Raw genomic sequence first — 16444 nt, forward strand, 5'->3', positions numbered from 1 at the left:
CCAGGAAGTGATTATCTGTGAGCTAAAGTTATTGAAGAAAATAGAGGAAAGCATCAAGATATTAATTGGTCCTTTTTTAAAGGTGGAAATGGACAAGCACTGACACGGACTTCGGTCAAGTATCGCATTTTCTATTTGATCAAGTTAAAGCATAATGTCTAATCTGATGAAGCTGACCATCAGTAAAGGAACATTTGAAAATCTAATGTCCCATAAATCGGTTGCGCTAGTTGCCAAGTCTTTCAGGTAGAAGTACATCTGGTATCTTTAATAACACTTAAAAGGCCATGGAAATGTTCTGATATTGGCCATGAGATGCTTTGACAACCAGCCAAAGTCAAGCCGAAACAAATTACTTTTCATGGTGACATTTTATCCTAGAGACACAATGAATTGCTTCAGTCAGGCCGTAGATATAGAATACAATACATTGTTTTCTCTCTGTATTCCGACTTTGCCCCTGCTATTGCTAGCCACTGTTAAATTGTCTACCTTTAAATCAGTTTAAATTTGAAACATTGGAATCTACAGTTAGATGAATATAAATGAATATATTTAACAACCAATCCTCCAACTCAACAATCATTTTAAATAACCAACAGACTTATCATTTCATGATCTCATCAAAGTAACCAAGTACATGAAAGCAGGCACAACACCCTCCTGCTGCTGCAGTTACACCTAATCCATGTCGAAGTGATTCAAACAACAAAACTTGACTTGAATAAAATATATTATAATATAATACTTCCTCTACTTCAGGTTCAGGCAGAGGTCCAAAGGCCAAGTCCACAGGCCTGCATAGTTTCCTGCCAAACATAAGTGCCACAGGGGTGGATTTAGTGGACTCCTGGACTGCCTGCCAACAAGCCCACAGGACCAGTGGTAAGTGCAAATCCCAATCTCGCTGCTGCTGACTGGTCAGAATCGCTAGTTGGGTGGCCAGGGTTCCATTAAACCGCTCAACCAAACTGTCACTCTGAGGTTGTGGTGTTGTCCGGGTTTTCTTGATCCCCAGGCGCCGCCAGGCTTTGTTGAACACCTGGGCCTCGAGGTTCCACCCCTGTTCACCAAACGCTCTGCCATGGTGATGGCGCTCTGGTCAGGAACTGCAAATGCTTCTGGCCATTTGGTGAAATAGTCCACAGCAACCAGGATGGAGCAGTTTCCTCAATCTGCAACTGGAAAGGGACCCAAGATGTTGACAGCTACACGTTCCATGGGGTTGCCCACCTGATACTGCTGCAAGGGGGCATTGGGGCACCATGTTGTCGCAAGCGTTACAACAGTGGACAAAAACCTCTAAATCTTGGCGGGATCCGGGCCAGTAGAACCGGGCTCTAAGCCACTGGAGCATTTTGGTGACCCCAAAGTGACCTGCCCCCACTGAGCCATAGACCAATAGGAGTACCCGTTGTCTTAGCTTGAGAGGTACCAGGAGCTGGAGGAGGTCACGGTTCCCTGCAGGTTTCCAACTGCCGTGGAGGAGGACTACACAGGTCATGATGTTGGTCTACTGTGAATAAAGAGCCTTGGTCTCCATATCAAGCATTGATATCGCTGGCCATGCCAGTCACTGATGAGCGTCCACCCACCACTACACATGGGAGAGAGCACGGTCATTGTCCTGGTCCTCCTGAAGCTGCTTGGGCTCGAAGCTCTCTAAGTCAGTGGGTGCAGAGAGGCCCTGGGGATCATCAACATTGCTTCCTGGGGTGTCATCTTGCAGGGCTGCACCTACCCAAGTCCCTTCTTCCTGTTTCTCCAACCGCACACAGTGTTGGCACAAATCCTCACGGCAGGGCTGCCGCGACAGTGCATCTGCATTAGTGTGTTGGCAACCCCACCGGTGGCAAATGTCAAAATCATTGTCCTGTAAGGCCTCCATCCACCAAGCCAGTTGCCCTTCTGACTCTCTGAAATCGATCTTATGGTCCCCTGGGAGGATTGGGTTGATGAGGCTAGCGAGCGTAAAAAAGATAGACATGCTAAGATGGCAGCAGAGGCAGAGCAGCGAGGTTGGAAGGCTCCGGTGCGGCCTGTAGAGGTGGGCTGTCGTGGGTTTGTGGCTATCTTTTTCTTGGTTGTCATAGGCTCATCTTCTGTCTCCTGGGCCCTTTCCCTTTTGCAAAGAAACTTTCCAAAGACTTCTGTTTTCCCCATTTTGCTAGCTTTTGGGTTTAATATTAGTGTTAATATATCCCATCACCGAGACAAGCATCTTGGAATGCATCAAGAGTGAGTCATAGACGGATGCAACAGAGAGAATTCGATCATTTTTCAAAATATAATATTCAGTCTCGGATAACCAATAAAACAGAAGTAATGTCAGTTATTTGTTCTTTCTGTGTGGCCTGGTACCAAACGGGGATCTTGGACCGCTGTAAAATAGCCTCATCTGCTCCATCCATCCATCTTCTGCTGCATACCCTAAACTCAGGCTCGCGGGGGGATACTGGAGCCTATCCCAGCTGGCATTGGGTGAGAGATGGGGTACATCTTGGACTGGTTGCCTGGGCCACTTATACAGACAGACAACCATTCACTCACTCACTCATTTGGAGCAACATTCCCCAATAAACCTGCTACATGTTCTTGGACTGTGGGAGAAATCCAGAGAACTCGGTAGAAACCCATGCAGACACGGGGAGAACATGCAAATTCCACACAGAGAGGTCGCCTTGTGGCAATGAAACCAGGGTCCTTTGTGCTTTGAGGCCAAAGAACTAGACACCGTGCCTAATTTGATCTAAATATCTCGAGTCAGCTGCCTAACGCCTTTCACTGCTAATTTGCATGAGCAAAATTTCAGCCCTGATTGTCAAAATTACCTTATTTCCAGACGATAAGGCGCAACTTTTTTCACTAAAACATCGATGTGGCTAATATATGGATTTTTTGGTGGGGGGGGCGAACAAGCTTCACGCCGCTAAAACATTTATCCTCATCACATCAGACCGATGAAATGACCGGGTCCGCTCAACTCCGACACCAAAGAAGACGACTTTGATGGTTTTAGTGCGCAGGAAGAAGCCCAAGATAGCGATCGGCTAAGCTGGTGCGGCTTATATTGACGTGCGCTCAGAAGTCCAAACTTACGGTAGGAGTATATTGTGTGAATGGCGATCAGTGGCACAAATGCAATTTCTCAAGTTGAAAATGCAGTAGTATGCAGAATGTTTTCTCATTCGAAGAACCAGCTGAAACCTGCATTTCCTATCCGCTCATCTACGCACTATTGGCTTCCTTCAAAAAGGCATCTTAGATTCCAAATCCACCATGTCTTGTCAGAATGTCATCCCAAACGGATTACTGTACATCCCATAACCAAGCACATTACTACAACACATGGGGAATCATATGTAAATATCCACCATTGTGTCATTACATCCAAAAATCTTGACATGATAATCATCATACACACCTTTGGGGGGATCACTGTTCTGGAAGATCCAACAACTTTGACTTGGACTTACATTTCTTTCATAAAGGAGAAAAAATGAACAAAAATGAAAATAAGGCGGGTCATAAAGTTTGAAGCATTCAATTCAAAAGCAGTGTAAAGGTGAGTTCACCCATTTATTGGTCACCAAAGGCCATTATCCGTTCTATAACCACCTTGGTGGTAATAAAATAAGATGTCATTTCAATGGCAGAGAGAAGACGCAATTTCTTACTAAAACCACTCTACAAGGAATTAGAGTTACTTAACCTGTGATGTATTGCTTACCAATACATAATAGGTTAAAACTAAAGAAGCTGCGGCCAATCTTAAATCCACTTGCAAACCTGGAGGCTTGTTGACAGCACAGTGCCAGTAAAGTTAGGGGGGCTAAAATGAGTGACAGCATCCCAACTGGTAAAGATCTACAACAATTCAGTGGACAGAAAAGATGCAGGAAGAGTAAACACCACTGGGCATATAACACAGCTTGAGTGAATGGTAGCAGTTTAATAGTGATTTTACCCATATTTGAAGTTATAAGGATTAGCACTTTGTTTAACATTGGTAATTTTGAATTTCATTTTATGATCGCATACATTTAATCAATTCCAAAAATATATTAAGTTTTTAAGTTCATTTTAAGTTCATTCACTCATTCATTCAAGTTTAAGTTCATTCTGAAGTTTCAGACAGAAATTTAGTGTTCCAGTTAGATCAATCAAACTGATCGGTAACATGACCCTGGCTTTCATTGAAGTGCTTCAATGTTGGTTTGTGTTTACTCAATACAGAAATGAAATTATTTCATCATTAATTGATCAGAAACATGTGTAATTCAGATGCCTGCATGCAAAGACCCACAGGAATTCTACTTATCTTGTTTATATTCACATGCAAAATTAGAGAAATCAATTAGGTTTAAAGGAAGTGACAGGAGACATAATGTTCTCCAGCATATCGTCATGTACTATACTGATTTTTTTTTGTTTTCCTCCAAAGTGCGAGCAAAACATGTTCAGGATGAGGTTGCCTTTGCATAATCCATCCACATATGAAGACAATGTGAAAATGATTGCATATTCAATGCCACATATCTTAAAAAAAGGCAAATACTGTGAATATTCAACTAATAAATGGTAAATGGACTACATTTACATACTGCTGCTCCAGATGACTGAGCAGTACGCCGCATCAGTATGGAATATAATGTCTTTCTCAAGGATACTTCAACAACGCTTTGAGGAGCCAGAGATCAAACCATTTACATTACTATTACTAGAAGATCTTCTTTACCTCATGAACCACAGCCAACCCCTAAAGAGCATCACAAACTCTGAACTCTATTTGAAATGAAGTTGTTAATTAGAAAGGCTACGGTTTAATTTCGCCATGGCTAGGAAAGCAGACCAAAGAGGAAAAAACGAGGAGCAGAATTAAGTGTCAGTTTGACAGGCAGCACACAATGAAAGAAAAGTTGAAATTCTGGCGCCATGAAGCACCTGTTGCTTCATGGACATTTTAACAGATTAAAGGTGAAAGAAAATGAGAAGCACTTTGGTGTGGCCTCAACTGATATGAGTTGGTGTTTTTAAGATGATCGCATGAGATGCATTTCCAATTGCATTCCTGCTACGACTATTATCGCATTATGAACAGGAATACTTTGTCTGAATACAACAGGATGTTTTATTGGCTCAGTGGGACTTCTCTGTGTGTGGGTCTTGATTTGCAAACACAATTTAGCCTCAAACACTATTGTAGTGCTTTGCACGGATCCACATCAAAAATGCTCTTTTCATCCTGAGGTGGTACTCCCACAGTATCGCTCGGTATAAACTGGAAACAGTATGGTAGAAGTACTGGCACGTGCTCCTACATTAATAGGTCAGCAAAATTGATGAACAACAAAGTCAGTGATTGCTCTTTTTCCGAGATGGGTGATACCCCCACAGTACTTTATATGTTCATTATGCACCCTGAGCACATCACTTAAATGGGTTGCCTCCTATTGATTTCTAAGCCTCACCACCCACAATCACTTATTTTTGAACTCAGACACTGCTGTCACAGCTACTGCACAAGTAGACTGGCTGCAGAATTTATGCGGAATCCCTGAGTGCTACACTATCAATTGCCTAAATAGAAAGGGAACCACAACCAATTGATGAAACAACAGTCATGAAAATCTGCATGTTTAGATTTTTATAAAGGCAATTGCAACTTAGATACATTTTAAACAAAAGTTGCTGCAACACAGAGATCAAGGAATCGGCAAAACTGATAAAATCGGCTGACATAAATATGGTGTGATCTTATATTTTATATTTTACTTTTGAAGAAGTGATCATTGCACCATGCTCTTCAGATGGTCTAATAAAGGTTCTCTTATACAGTTTTGAATTCTGACTCATCTTCATTCACAGAAGGTTTTATTTCTTGAAATTGTGGAAAGATTTACACATCTTGCAATATATCAATCCATTCTATCTATTGCATATGGGATTTTAAATCTCTGCAAAACATTGTTAACCATGATGCACTACAATACAATTGGCAACTTTATAGATTTGGGTACAGATAACAGTCTAGCTCAAACTGTTTGACAATTACTTGAACAGCCATGGACTGTTTCTCCCCCCAAAATGGGTAAAAAAGCAGATATTGGAATTACACAAATACTTGGCTTATTTTGACAGCTATAAAGAACTTAGAAAAATAAAAGTAAAAGAAGAAGTTGGAAAACAGTGGAACGTGCCAAAAAACTCTAATAAGGTCCAGATCAAGACCACTGAGGTAAGTCTTGATATACTCTATAGGGGGACTGCTGGACCATGGAACAACTCTTTAATAGTGGTTTACTGTGAACATCAGCAGAGCTTGGCACTCCCTGATCTGACCCATATGCCATTTGTGCACAAACCATAAAAAAGTGATTTAAACCTGAAGAACAATCAATCTCTAAACCCAAGTATCAAAAAGGCTGTGAACTTCAGAAACAAGTGTTGTTACTGTGTGCCAGTGACATACGTTGAGGTTCCTGGCTGGTGAGAGACTGTATTCTTTAGCTGAGGACTTGCAAGAAGAATCCCTGGAATCACGAGCGGCCCCTACCATGAGGCAGGAGAACTGCGTGCCTCACTTAGTGGCTCTTCGCTGGCATTATATGATGACTCAGCACAAGAAACTAGTGACACACACACAGTTCTTCTTTTTCTTCACCTTTTGGTCTTTCCCTTCAAGGGTCACCACAGCTAATCAACCTTTTCCCTCTAACTCTATTCTCTGTATCCTCCTCTCTCACACCAACTACCTTCATATCCTCTCTTACGACATACATAAATCTTCTCTTTGGTCTTCCTCTGGACCTCCTGCCTGGCAGCTCCAATTCCAGCATCCATTTACCAATATATTCACTTTCAGTCCTCTGCACATGACCGAACCATCTCAGTATGGCTTCTCTGACCTTCTCTCCTTAAAAAAATATCTAATGTGCTGTTCCTCTGATAGACTCATTCCTGATCCTATCCATCCTAGTCACTACCAAAGAGAACGTCAGCATCTCTGCGACCTCCAGCTGTGCCTCCTGGCTTTTTGTCATTGTCACTTTTTCTAGCCCATGCAGCATCACTGGTCTCACCACTGTCTTGTACACCTCCCCTTTCATTCTAGGTGATGGTATTCTATCCCATAGTACCCCTGAAACTTCTCTCCACTGGTTCAAACCTGATTGAGCCCGTTTTTTTGCCTCTTTTCCACACTCTCCGCTGCTCTGGTCTGTTGTACTTGAAACTCCCCAACTTCTTGCACTCCATTCCCGGTAGCCTCACCGTTTCACCCGGGTTCCTGTCATTCACACAGATATATTCTGTCTTGCTGGGACTAACCTTCATTCCCCTCCCTTCCAGGGCATACCTTCACCTCTCTAGATTTTCCTCAACCTGTTCTCTGCTCTCACTACAGGTCACAATGTCATCTGCAAACATCATTGCCCATGGAGATTCCTGTCTAACCCCATCGGTCAGCTTTTCCATCACCACTGCAAACAAGAAGGGGCTCGGCGCTGATCCCTGATGGAATCCCACCTCCACCTTGAAATTCTCCATTACCCCTACAGCACACCACACCACTTTCTCACAGCTAGCATACATGTCCTGCACCAGTCTAACATACTTCTCTGACACTCCAGATTTCCTTATACAATACCAGCATTCCTCTCTTTGCACCCTGTCATATGCTTTTTCTAGATCTACTAAACACAATACAGCTCCCTCTGGCCTTCTCTGTACTTATCTATTAGCATTCTCAAAGCAAATACTGAATGTGTAGTACTCTTTTTAGGCATGAAGCCATACTGCTATTCCACTCTGCCTTTCCAATATTCATTCTCTTCAATGCCTATCTCACTTCACTTTTACTAATCTCTGCTACTTTGTGGTCTACAATAGTCACCCTTTCGACCCTCCCCTCGCTTTCATTTTCCTCATTCATTAGCTCTTCAGAGTATTCTTACCATCTTCCCATCACTCTTCAAGGAACTGTCAATATATTTCCTTCTCTATCCTTAATTATCCAAACCTGCTGTACATCCTTTCCATCTTTATCACTCTGTTTTGCCAACCTGTATAAATCATTCTCTCCCTCCTCACTGTCTAATTGAGCACACAAAACATCCTTTGCCCTTTGTTTTGCCTTTCCTTCCTCCATCTTTACCCTCTGCTGTATCTCCCTGTACTCTGTTCTCCTCAGTCCCCTTAGTATCTCACTTTTTCTTTGCTAACAGCTTTCTCTGTATATACTCCTGCACTTCCTTAGTCCAACACCAAGTCTTCTCATCTACTTTACTTCAAGACGATACACCAAGTACTCTCCTACATGTTTCCCTGATCACCTTAGCTGTAGTTGTCCAGTAATCTAGAAGCGCTCCCTGACCACCCAGAGCCTTTCTCAACTCCACCCTGAAAACCATACAACACTCCTCCCTTTTCAGGGTTCATCACTTTGTCCTCTGCTTTGCCCTTGTCCTCTTGATCTTCCTTGTCACCAGAGTCATCCTACAAACCACCATCCTATGCTGTCTGGCTACACTCTCACCTACAACTACTTTACAGTAACTAAGCTCTTGCGTACTCCTACCTCCACTATTATAAGTTACCCTAATAGTGTTTACGACAGCCATTTCCAACCTTTTTGCAAAGTCTACCACCATCTATCCCTCTGCATTCCTATCATGGATAACAAATCTGCCCATCCCTTCTTCATTCCCTCTTTTGCCTGTCCATGAAGACAAGTCCATTGAAGTTTACACCAATTATCACTCTCCCATCTCTAGGTATGTTTTGCATCAGTTTATCTGACCCATTTCAGAACTTCTCCTTCTCCTCTAACTCACATCCCACCTGTGGGGCATAGCCACTAACAACATTGAGCATCACACCTTCCATTTCCAATTTCAGAGTCATGAGTCTATGTGACATTTTTTTCACTTCCAGAACATTCCTCACAAAGTCCTCCTTCAGGATAACTCCAGCTCCATTTCTAGCCTTACTACCTTTCCATCTGGTCTCCTGGACACACAGTATATCCACCTCCCTCCTCTGCATCATGTCAACCAACTCTAGCTTTTCCTGTCATTGTTACAATATTCAATGTCCCTACTTTCAGTTGCAGACTCTTGCCTTTCCTCTTCTCTCTCTGCTTCCGAACACGCCTTCCTCCTCTCTTTCTTCGACTCATAGTAGCCCAATTTCCACTAGTATCCTGTGGGTCATCGGAACCACCGGTGGTCATTGTTAACCTGGGCCTCGTCCAATCCCGAATGGGATGGTTACGTTTGATCCGCATATTTGGTTTTGGCAAAAGTTTCATGCCGGATGCCCTTCCTGATGCAACCCTCTGGATTTAGCCGAGCTTTGGACTGGCTCAGGGAGACACTGGGCTGTGACCCCTGGAGGCTGGTTCAGGGAGACCAGTCATACCTCCCATAGTTGACTCATAGATGACTCAAAGGCAACAATGTGGTTTGGGGGGAATTTACTTTTCATCTTTTTCATATCTATTTGTAAAGTTGAAATAGGAGACAATGGTGGTCTGAAATGTACGGATCAATCAATACATACACATATAGTGCGTGAATGATTGTTGAAGTGGAGAAAGCTACTGTGCTTCCATATCTCATTGAAATGGAGAACAAACAGATACCCAGCAAAGAAGTTAGACCATTGATACATAGTTCGTCATGATTTGAAATCAACCACTTGAAAATCTTATCAAATAAATCTATTTGAAAATTTTATATTATTTTCTGGTAGGAGCCAAACTTGGAGCATCTTGGTTCAACAATAGAGGGAAAAAACTAATTAAACAATGTAAAAATGCACATATTGCAAAACCAACTGAGCTTGCAATCACCTGCTCACTCTCCAATTTGTATTCAAAGTCAGTGTCCCCATGGAACAAGGATCATTTTGAATCGATGAACAGTAATGGTCAGTCACCTCAGGAAATGCAACAGTAAGAAGGAGAAAGTGAAGAGGACTTGATAAGTTGAAGATTTTCAAGTCATGAGTCTAAGGCTTTTCCCCCTTCTTTTTACAATGCAGTACCCATAAAAAAACACTTTGCCATAAATACCGTATCTAAATCTGTGTCCAACTTGTGTGATATATTTAAAACCCCTGTAGACAGGCACACGGCGAACTGGAGTTTTGTATAAACATTTAGGGGGTTTATATCAAACTACCTGCAGGGGGAAATGACTCCTTGCTGGGAACCATTTCATCTGCAATAAGGTATAATCTACAATATGTATGTATACTGGTGAGAATTCATAACTGCATTCTCTGCTTTTTGCACAAGTTCAGACTGCAAAATCACAGACATGTATGCTTATGATTGAGCCTGAAGGCACTAAAGGATGACATTCACTGACCAGTACTGAGAAAAATCAAAAATTCATTTAACATAACAGTAACCATGTGTTGTACTCACTGAAGAAAAAAATCTCCTTCTCTGACTCCCCAAACAAACAGAGGAAGAAAACTGGCAGCCAGTTTATTCATTACAAAAAAATCCCAACTTTTATTGTTCAACATTCATACTGCCTGCTCAAAATGCTTGAAGGATAGATAAATCAAATAGCAAAAAGCCCAATAAAGCCAATTTCAATCCAAGTCAATAACACCCCAAATTATGTTACAAATTACTACAGATGTAATAAGTTTATATTTCAAAACTTGTATGTAGGTTTAATACTAGTGCTCATTGTTCAGTCCATGCAGCTTCAGTGATGCTTGATGTTATTCTTCTTATTTACAGTTAGGCCCAGAAAGTAATTGGAGAATTGACTCGGAAGACTGCAAAAAAAGAAAACAAGAAGGCTGCATGGGCACTTCCTTCAGTAATCTGTCATCAATAAAGCAGTTAAAAGTTCTGAAGTTGATTCCAGGTGTTGCCAGGTGTGCATCTGGAAACTGTGAACACATAACATGTGGTCAATGGAGCTCTCGATGGAGGTGAAACAGACCATCCGAGGCTGAAAAAAAGAAGAAATCCATCAGAGAGATTTCAGAAATGTTAAGAGTGGCCAAATCAACAGTATGGTACATTCTGAGACAAAAAAAAAAAAGAGTACACTGCTGAGCTTGGGAACTCAGATAGTCTCGGTTTTCTGAGAAGCAAACAGTGGTGGATGATCGCGGAATCCTTTCCATGGTGAAGAAAAACCCCTTCACAACATCCACTCAAGTGAAAAACACTCTCCAGGAAGTAGGCGTATCAGAATCTAAGTCTACCACAAAGAGAAGATTTCAATACAAAGGATTCACCACACAATACAGGCCATTAATCAGCCTCAAAAATAGAAAGGCCAGAATTGACTTTGCCAAAAAACACCCGAAGAAGCCAGCCCAGATCTGGAACAGCTTTCTTTGAACAGATGAGACTAAGATCAACCTGTACCAGAATGATGGGAAGAAGAAAGTTTGGAGAAGAATTGGAAGAGCCCATGATCCAAATGACACCACATCTTAGGGGTGACGTGGCAAGTAGTGCAGTCGTCTTTGGAACTGATTTCCGACTGATTCCATTCCTCCAAGTATGATGAAGTATTGTTGAGCAAGACGCTGAACGCCTAACTGCTCCCCTGGCTCTGGTTGACGGCAGCCTACTGCTCATGATAGGTTAACAGCAGAGAAAGGATTTCCCCACGCGGATTATTATTCCCCTCTCAAGACAAAACTTAAGGCACAAAGACCCACAAACAAGCAACAACTGCAGCAGTAAAGGCCTATCAAAGCAACGCAAAGGAGGAAACCTGGAGTTAGCTGATGTCAATGGGCTCCAGACTCCAGGCACTCATTGCTTGCAAAGGATCCTCAACAAAATATTGAAAATTAAAATTTTACTTAGGGTTATGTTTATTTGTCCAATTACTTTTGAGCCCCTGAAATGAGGGGCGATGGTATAAAAATAGCTACAATTTCTACATGTTTAATCATATATTTTTGTTCAACCCCTTGAATAAAACCTTACAGTCTGTACTTCAATTTTATTGCAGTTGTTTCATTTCAAATCCAATGTAGTGGCATGCAGAGCCAAAATTATGAAGATTGTGTCACTGCCCAAATATTTCTGGGCCTAATTGTATAAGACCAGACGGACAAATGCATGTCAGTCATGTGCTATAGAAACATGACACAATGCAAAATTAGATTGAAAATAAATTCATAAAAATAATTTAAATAACTGAAATAATTGTTTTTACCCTACAATAGCATTGACAACATTGTTTTTTTAAAGGGTCTATCACATGTGAAGTCTGTAAACATAAGAAAGCATTAACGCACAAATATTTCCAAGAAGCAATTTGTAAGCAATATTTAATAGTTTATTCAATAAGGACCAAGGCAATTGTGTTTTTCTTGACAACTTGTGTATGTTCTGTGTTTGCAAAGCTGACAAAAAAAAAACAGAGCTTGTTCAAGAATTACAAAAATTAAAAACAATGACAATCACTTGCTATACAATCAGTAGTTAGTAAAGATAATTTAAATACACAGGTGACATCTCAATATGGGTCATGCTTTCCTATTTCCTATTTTGAAGTCTTTTTTTTTTTTTAGATGGATGACCTAGCTTCATTTGTGGATAGAATTCAGCATTCCCGCCCCCACAGAGATAAGGTGTCCTAAAAAAAAAAGTAAAAAACAAAAGCACACAGCACACACAATAACATTTTTACACTTAGATACCACATGACTGCATTTTGCCCAGATTGGCTGAATATAGTCCATTATAGAGCTCAGCCAGCACATTAAAAGATTATGGGTTATGATATTCAGCGGAGACTTGACCAGTCCTGGCTTTAATAAGGGCTGACTGTTAACTGCAGATCTGTGGGTCTGTGCATTTCCACTGGGACTGAGCTCTGTATCGACCCCGTGCACTTGCTCTTAAAAAACAGCCATGACAGTGTTGTGCTCTACAATCCCCCCCACCCCCTTCCAACTATCCATTAGTGTATGCATAGTTCCTACTCAGTATGCAATTCAGCAGATTTTAGAATAGACGAGTAGAGAAGGCCTTTGTCATTGGGAGTAATGCAACAAAATTAAGATCCCTACTCATTTTAGGTCAAAGCTTACCAGAGTTTGTTTCATACACATTAGCTATTGAAATGATCATAGAGCCGAGCAAGCATGCACTATTAAGTTTGCAGTGATTTGGTTTATGCCATCTCCAAGACGTTCTCAAGCTTCTTTTTTTTTCCTTGGTGTTAGTTTTAGCCAACCTGCAAATCCACTGTGTATAAAAGCCTGTGTATAAAAGAGATTTAGATGATTACAAACAACTACGAGACAGGATTGAATCCTTTGTGCCGTGTTGTTGTAGAGTTACTGACATCATTTACATTGGGGTTTGGTTTGGCATTGGACGACAGTCATAATAGCAGAATTATGGCTGTCTCTGCACAGACGACTTTACTAGTTCTTCCCGAGTTTTACTTCTGAATCAATTTTCATCTGAAAGAAAAAGGCACCCTGGCATCAACATCACGCTTATACTTGGCTTATCGCCACAGGACGTCAGGGGAAATAGTCGTCTTTGAGACACAATAGGAGTGGTGTTGCTTTGTATACTTTCAGGAATTAAAAGAGGCCTACTACTTCGAAGTAGTAGGCTTCAAAGTAGTAGGCCAACACCCCTCCTCTCGGAAGGAGCACAGTTCTTGACAATGAAAAATTAATTTTAGTTAGGGATTCTATGATCTGACATTTCATGGAAAATGAAATACCTTCAGAATCAAATTCCATATATATTTTCCCTGTATATTTAATTTTTTTCCATTTCCAATCTTTACATTTTCTATTGTCTGCTCTCAGTTTAGGGTGACTCTGTTCCTCTTTTTTCCCTTCTACAGTGAGTAGTAGTCATTCATAATAACAATTATAGTTATGCAGGAAAGTGTCCAATATCAATACTGATATTGGCTTTTGGACTTAGTAATTTAGTTGAAGTCATTGCAGAAAGTTGAGTGCTATCAGTGTGCGGGCAAAAACAAATTACTTTGACAGAACTTTGTGGTCTTTGATACCTCGTCAATTAGTTTTATCACACCATCTTTCTGAGAAGCTCATTCTCGCCCCTTAATTTTAGCCTTTGTGCGGCTAACAAATGGCAAGGAATTTTCTCTTTTATATACTTTATAATCTTAAATTTCATACATTTCAACTGTATATTGAGTTTTTAATACAATTTTGCTTATCCATATCCCTTAAAAAGGGGCAAAATGCAGGGGTACTTGTATGCTATGACAAGACTTGTTTTCCATTTCTTATTTCATGTTAATATTTTTTCTGCTGCCTTGTGAATTTTTGTGCCATGGGAGAGTGGGGTGTTGCAGGAAATTAAAGTTCCTCATGAAATCATTTTAAATAGATTGTTAAACGCTGGATAGGCCCTTACGGAAGAAAGACATATTATGAATGTAGAGGCTACTACTGCATAACCCTGTGTGACCCTCAAAATCTATGAATTTGTTGCATTTGGATCCAATACAGATCTGAAGACACTCCCAGTCTTTTGAAAATAGTACAAAAAAAAGCTAGTTACTTGAAGGATAGGTGAGCGTCTGCATTTCATCACCTCCCACCATGTTAGTCGATGGTGAAATTCTGCTGCAATAACAATGCTTTGACCATTAAAAGTTTAGAAGAGATTTTAACACTGACTCAATGATAACTTGAGCGTTTTACGAAAATATCATTTATTCTCATCAATTTATCGGCATTGCAATGAATTAAATTAAACGGCCCATTTAGGTCTATTCCTTCACTCATTATTAAAACCTAACAAAACACCCGTACATATATAGTGGAATTAAAACAAAATAATCTAAAATAGAACATCTAACAACTGCAGTGTCTACTGCCACAGCCGCGTTCTCCAGCACCGTCACAAAAAGTACATATACCCGTCTTTCTTCTGGTGATATACCAAAAAATGCGATAGTCTTACGTCACAATTACACAGCAAAAAGGTATGCCGAATTTTCGAGTTGTACCACTTTTCTTCTGCAAAACATAATTTTGTTTTGCAGTGTCATTGTTTAACTCATTGCTTGGATCAGGGTCATTCCAGGTGAAGGCAAAAACTCTGGTCCCCATATTCTGTGATAGGATGTTGTCTCAGGGAAAACATCAGCTCTGCCTCTGTTTTAATAAACTTGAAACAGAAAAACTTTTAGAAACAAGGCCTTCCTGCATCGACCCACACATAATGCATTTTGAATAGAAATGGTGAATCCCTCAATAATTTTGATATGGCAGTTATGAAATGTTTCTTTTTTCTAATTGCAGGGTGTTGTAGATAAGGAGTATAACTAACATCGTTAATCTTGATCAACACCTGCAATATGCTTTTAAAGAAACTATGTAGTTCAACAGGAATGCTTTGTGCAATGTAATAGATGTCTAAATAGCCACTGTAGAATTAAGAATTGTATCTCAGTATTTCAAACAATTTTGTGTACTGTTTTTGAGTCAGGATAACCTGCTGACGCTGATGCCAGTCTAATCATAATATCCAAATCCCTCTAATGATCCTACATGAAATAATCAGGTTTGTATTGAAAAATAGTAGGATTTCTACTCTCTTCTTCTGAATATGATGTTATAGTCCACAAAAGTGGCCCATAATCTTGTCATTTACCCAGAAAAAACTCAAGAACTCATTCTGAGGTGGCATTACAGAGAAAATTTACTAAAATGTCTATACATTTGCTTCACAATGTACGTGCATGCTTTAAGATTAGCAGTAGAACTTTGATTGTAGTGAAAGTTGTGGGATTGACATTAAAAGAAAGAAAAAAAAAACATTATCACCATCATAGAGTTGTGAGGGTGTGAAATTGCTTGGTAGTGTGGTGTGAATGATTCAGTGCAGACCCTCACCACAAACTCTTATGCTCATCGGAAAATAAAAAAATAGAAAAGGTTGATAACCGCCTTGGATGATAAAAGGTGTGTAAGTCCTTGGAGATTACAAATGGCTGTGACATGCAACAGTAAACACTGTTCTCAAAATGAGAGGCCGTAACATTTCACCTGTCAGGGGTCACTGTTTCCCACAGAAAGATAATGCAAAAACATCAGAATATCAGAATATACTTTTTCAAAAAGATCTTTGGAGATTGTCATATCTTTTGAGATTGTCTTTTATATCAAAGATAGCCATGCTCCCCAGAAAAACCTATAATGAAATCGTTCATTACAAGATCCCATCAGAATTTGAAAGTGACTGCTCTGTATGGGGGTGTTTTCGCTGCTTCTGCAGTCCTTTCATTAATTTAGAACGTGACACGTCAGCCAACTTTGCCTAACATCATTTAAAAAAAAAAGAAAAAAACCTCAAGAAAAGCATGAGATACTGATGAATTGCTCCCACAAAGCTGAAAAATCCCCCAAACCGCCATGTCCCACCGTCTTGTTCCTCCTTCTGTCA

The 16444-nt window shown here is 40.5% G+C and overlaps 1 protein-coding gene across 1 annotated transcript in view; it reads left to right on the forward strand.

Annotated features, from left to right (window-relative positions):
• The first annotated feature begins 1993 nt into the window (after window positions 1–1993).
• The window catches only part of LOC147236624 (general transcription factor II-I repeat domain-containing protein 2A-like), a 33452-nt gene continuing 19001 nt past the window's right edge, over window positions 1994–16444 (forward strand). The window contains exon 1 of the mRNA XM_086162927.1: window positions 1994–2047. Coding sequence (XP_086019053.1) covers window positions 1994–2047 — 54 coding nt within the window. The remainder of the gene's footprint in view (window positions 2048–16444) is intronic.

This window comes from Fistularia commersonii, chromosome 2 (genome assembly GCF_037954325.1).
Source record: "Fistularia commersonii isolate RoL2024-O1a breed Wild chromosome 2, RoL_Fcom_v1.0, whole genome shotgun sequence".
Taxonomy (NCBI): domain Eukaryota; kingdom Metazoa; phylum Chordata; class Actinopteri; order Syngnathiformes; family Fistulariidae; genus Fistularia; species Fistularia commersonii.